The 5071-nt window shown below is 30.5% G+C and overlaps 1 protein-coding gene across 2 annotated transcripts; it reads right to left on the bottom strand.

The window, feature by feature from the left end:
* Positions 1 to 1208: 1208 nt before the first annotated feature.
* On the bottom strand, positions 1209 to 1923 carry LOC134271999 (uncharacterized). Of its 2 annotated transcripts, none has more exons than XM_062754234.1 (2): positions 1572 to 1923; positions 1209 to 1386 (listed from the first exon to the last, which is right to left on the bottom strand). In XM_062754234.1, the coding sequence occupies exons 1-2, from the start codon at positions 1887 to 1889 to the stop codon at positions 1366 to 1368; spliced, it is 339 nt and encodes a 112-aa protein (XP_062610218.1). In that variant the 5' UTR covers positions 1890 to 1923; the 3' UTR covers positions 1209 to 1365. The 2 variants fall into 2 exon arrangements, with proteins under 2 accessions (XP_062610218.1, XP_062610217.1); XM_062754233.1 differs by having other exon boundaries at positions 1209 to 1391.
* Positions 1924 to 5071: the final 3148 nt, after the last annotated feature.

Genomic DNA, 5071 nt, shown 5'->3' on the forward strand with positions numbered 1-5071 from the left:
AGAATCTGTACTTCTTACAAGATGTGTGCCTACTTTGGTTCTTGGCTCTGAGCAAGATATTGTCCTCTTCATGGAAATAAATGTCGCTTTCACCATCTATGCGCTCTTGCATGTAACTTGAGGATAATTTTAATTGGTAAGTACCACAAGTCAGATTTCTGAGTTCTTCATCATCGAGTATAGGAAATGAATCCAAATCCACTTCAGAGGTCGCTTTCCATACAGCACTTTTCCTTTGCAATCCCTTCCCCTCAGTAAAAGCCTTCAAATGATTTACCTGAATTAAAATCAATTTCAATAACAAACAACACATTCTAAAAACATTTACAGTTAGGGTAGATAGATAGTAAACATAAGTTGTAATTTTTGCACATTTTGAAATTAAAAATCAACACTATCTGTCTTTGAAAAAAAGTATATTTACGTGCTTGGATACGTGAAGCATTTGAAGGGGCCGACTATAGTTTTATTGTTTGAAAACTACAATAGCGAAACTCTTCATTTTGATACCATATATAGCTTACATTAACTTCAGTGTTCATGCAAAGTTTGGGGGAAATCTACCGTCTAGGTATTTTGGGGGGACCGTCTCAAAATACAGGTACATTTACTATAGGATTAAATAGGAAAATGCCAATTTTTAGCACTTTAAAGCAAATTATACAAATACTACAATAGACATTTTATTCAAACTGTAATATTTGATGAGTAATACTATATTATACAATATATGTGAGAAACACAAAATTCTACCGTCTTGTTACCAGAGGGGGCATCTCAAAATGCAGAAAATTAGCAAATTTTACTATTTTTATAGAGTATTACTAAATATGACGTACACAATGGATTCACATGAAAACATAATAAAAATATTGGAGATATTCTCAAATTTCTATGTTTTAAATTTCAAGAGCGTATGTTTATTACTTTTTCTTTAATAATATTTTTATTACCCCTATCTTTAAGAGCTACAGATTATCATAACGTCAAACTACACTGCAACGACGTCAACCTACCTATCAATTGCAAAATCGGTTAAAAAATCAGTTATATCGAATTTTAATTACATTTTTATACATATAATTTCTTATTTTAGTTTAATTTTAATAATTAAGCGATAAAAGTTGCATTAAAACAGTAAAAACGCTTCATTTTACTATGATGCGCGAAATATTGCGCAATGGAAACTAAAGTCGGCCCCCTTAAGCAGCTTCTGCCTCATCCTCTTCTCTGCTGCTAGTGGGACTCAGTGGAGGTGAAAATCTGTTGGATACTGCACATACAATCCGAATATAGTCTCAAATGAATGGAATTGGATGAGTTGGTAGTGTACGGTCAAGATATCTGCAACTATTCATACGGGCATTAGATGACTCTACCACCCACCTGATCTAAAACATGAAAGAAAATGTTGTTTTATCTAGAAAGAGTTTTATATAACTATACATGTACAATACATGTACTTACAAGATATATTTTAAATTTAGTATACAAACTAATTAGTTTTAGAATGTCAGCAAATTTTTAGATACATGCATTTCAAAATCTTAAAATATCATTCCCACTGTTACCTTTGTCACTAGTCGACTCATATCGTCATCTTCGGTCGACATCTGCTTCTGACCAGCCTCTAAAAACCTAGTCTTCTCCGCCTGGATCCACAAATCTGCTAGCAAAGGAAGAGCGTCTCTGAAGCCTCTATCCACAGTGAAGATGTCATCCTCATTAAGCCAGGAGCGAATACTTTCAGCGTTACTTTTGATGATGTGTGTAAGAATGGAAGAATCACTGCTCTCTCTATCCGCTAAATAAGGGCCTAAAATGGAGACAAAATATCCTGTTGTTGTAACAACCGCCATTGGTTTAATGAGGGGTCTCCTTTTCTGCATACTGAATGATCTTCGCTGGAAATAAAAATTATTACTTTTGTTCACATAGATGTAGATGTAAGTTTCATCCAATACTAATATGACTTGACTTTTTTTCTAGACTGCCGAATAAAGTTTTAGCAAGAGGTCTGGTGTGGTTGCTGATAATTTAATTTCTTTAATTGTGACCAAAACCATTTTTTTGGGAACAAATGTAGTCAGCAAGGCTTTTCTGACTGCATGAATGGCTCTCCTTAAGCTGAATTTCGTTGCTCGGAATAAAGTTGATAGTATGAGATTTGATAGTCCAGTTTTCATTTTACAAAAGAAGATTGTCACAGAGGTAGTCAAGCTTCTTGCTGGTGTATTCCTTACAAAACCTTGCACACAGTCACACAGTTTTTGAAACTTTCCCTGCTTATTCCTACATGTAATAATGACTTATAGTCTGTATTTGTCAATTTTTTTTCTATCATCAAAGTCCAAAAACTGATTCTCACTGTTGTGAAATCAAATACAATTTGATCATTATCAATGTTATTTAAAATCAATGAATGAATTGTACTTAACTGAAGTACGAAAAAAATATGTTTAATTTATTTACCTTTACGTGTAAAAATATTTAAATGCAGGAGAAATATGTTATTAAAGACTAATATTTAAAAATCATATTTCATAATGCCGTTTTTAAGCCAGCGAATAAAATGTATAATACGTACACGATGATATCGACATTTTATCTCTGTACAACTGCATAAATAAATGCAGTATTATTTATTGACAATTATTGATTAATTAATTTCAACTGTCAGATCTAAGGTATTGTCACGTTGTTATTTTGGGTTACACGTGAACTTGTGTTGTATTTTATTTATTAGGGGAATCACTCGCTTGGGGAAAGTTTAACTTTATTCCTTATTTGGACTGCTCTACATGTGGGGCTACTTCCTGGCTTGGATTGCCCTCTACGGTGGCTGTAAAAATCCAAAGAATAAAGAAATAATATATTTTTAATAACTGAAGTTTATTCTTTGAAATCGTCGATGAAAGTGTATTAATAATCTTATAAACAAACAGTCACCAGTTACAAATACAATGTAAAATATTATAAAAATATGTTTAAAGTTAATCCTGGTGACTGTACAGAGGGTTGAACAATTTAGGAAAAATCCCTCTGTAAATTGAAAATCTAAACTTGCATAGATATAATATAAATCTCAACTACTAATGTTACAGCGGACAGTCTCGTAACATGAATTACTAAACAGAGAAAATTTGGAAATAAAACATTCTATTTTACACTTTTCTTTTAACTTTAATCATAGATCATTGAAGTGGAAACTAGTCCGAACTAAAATCATTTAAATATAAAGGTAATCATAACAATCAAAAGCTTGTGTACTTACAATCTTATCTCTAAAGTCATTTTACAATTTACTTTTCCAGCGCTTTTCGATACAAACAAATAACATTTTTACCTCCTTATATTAAAGAGCGCGCAATGAATATAATGGCGCTAAATTTCAAATTACAATTCTAAGAACGCTACCTTTATTTGAGACTGTCGCTAAACCCGTTTATTACAATAAAACATACAACTATAAACTATACAAATACTAAATGAGGCCACTATGCATAAAGCTTGTGTAACAATAAAATCTTTAGAGGAAACTTAACTCAAGCTCAAATTTAGAATCAAGAAATAAATAAAAATACTTATCAATAAAATACTTAATATTTTAAAAATTTATTTATGAGCGTAAAAAGAATTGCTTTAATCGAAAATGAATTAATTAACTAAAAATTATATGATTTACATACCTGTAAAAATCCAAAGAATAAAGAAATAATATATTTTAATGACTGAAGTTTATTCTTTGAAATCGTCGATGAAAGTGACCAAGCTTGGGCGAATTTTCACCGACGATTCCGCGTCTTTGGATTACAGGGTTTTAGCCAATCAAAATTTAGAATTTCTTAATGAATAGCCGAAAGTTGTAAAAATTTTCCAAATAAAGACGATTAATTAAACAGAGTGATCACGTGACATAAAAATGACCGCCACGGCAATTGAGTAAACTTGAACACCTGGGCTTGACTTCAGACCCTAAGGCCTTCTTAACAAAAAGACAAAATCACAAAAGAGATTAACACTATTACGCAATTATTTGATTATCATGCTTATTGAACATCTGACTCTAAAAACTCATAGGTAAATTGTTTAAATCCATTAGCTGGACATGCCAATATTTGTAAAAGAAAGTCCTTTTTTCACTTGTACAAAAACTGTTTTATATTGAATAAACAGGAAAACCTTGGGTGACAAATTGAATTCTTACACTGTAAAATACTTGTACTTTTTGTTAAATTCTGACACTAATTATTCAAAGTCAATCTGTTTTCTTCTTATACATGTACGAGTTTCTTTTCTTAGACAAAATACATATTTTACTAAATATAATGAAAATATATACAATTTATTGAATTTATTACAATTTTGTTTTATTAAAATGTATCTGTCTTCCCACAAATTTTTATTAAAATAGAAAATTAGGTGTTATCATCAATTCTCTATAAAAATCAAAATTTTAAATAGGGTCGTGGACATGACATGTCTCCGATTTACCTGAAATTCACACCATTTACTACAATTGGCATATCTTTAATAAATATGGTGTTAAAGTCAAACTTTTCAATTTGGTTGCCATGGTAACAAGAATGTTATATTAAGAACCCTCCGATTAAGCAAATTTTGCTTTGTTTTCAATTAAATTAGTGAACATTCATTAAATTAGTGTAAATTCACATGAAAATTATATTCTCTGAGCTCGTATTATTTAAATCTGAGAAATAAATTTCATTCAAGATATTTGAACGGAGATTAAGCGAATTTTCATCGCAACATTAAGGCTGTTAGCTAATTGGCAATTTGCCAAATTTGTCTTTTTTAGTCATATTCAATGGAATTTTTCACCATTTTGACAACTGATATATTTGAAACCATGTATCATTAAATAAACTATATGTTCTGAGGTTTTATGAGAATAAAAAAAATTAATGGGTAAATCAAAAACTTTCTGGAAATTATTGCATGAAAATTGGCAATTTGCCAAATTTGTCTTTTTTTGTCATATTCAATGATATTTTTCACCATTTTTACAACTGATGTATTTGAAACCATGTATCATTTCATAAACTGTATA

This window comes from Saccostrea cucullata, unplaced genomic scaffold (assembly GCF_032062105.1).
Source record: "Saccostrea cucullata isolate Sc308-1 unplaced genomic scaffold, CSIRO_AGI_Scuc_v1 ctg8297, whole genome shotgun sequence".
In the NCBI taxonomy this organism is placed as follows: domain Eukaryota; kingdom Metazoa; phylum Mollusca; class Bivalvia; order Ostreida; family Ostreidae; genus Saccostrea; species Saccostrea cuccullata.

Excerpts from the sequence above, each read along its gene's own strand:
- LOC134271999 (XM_062754233.1), bottom strand. The coding sequence starts at position 1,889 with ATGCAGAAAAGGAGACCCCTCATTAAACCAATGGCGGTTGTTACAACA. Across the intron at positions 1,392-1,571 it reads TGAGTCGACTAGTGACAAAG|ATCAGGTGGGTGGTAGAGTC; the intron begins GTAACAGTGGGA and ends TTCATGTTTTAG.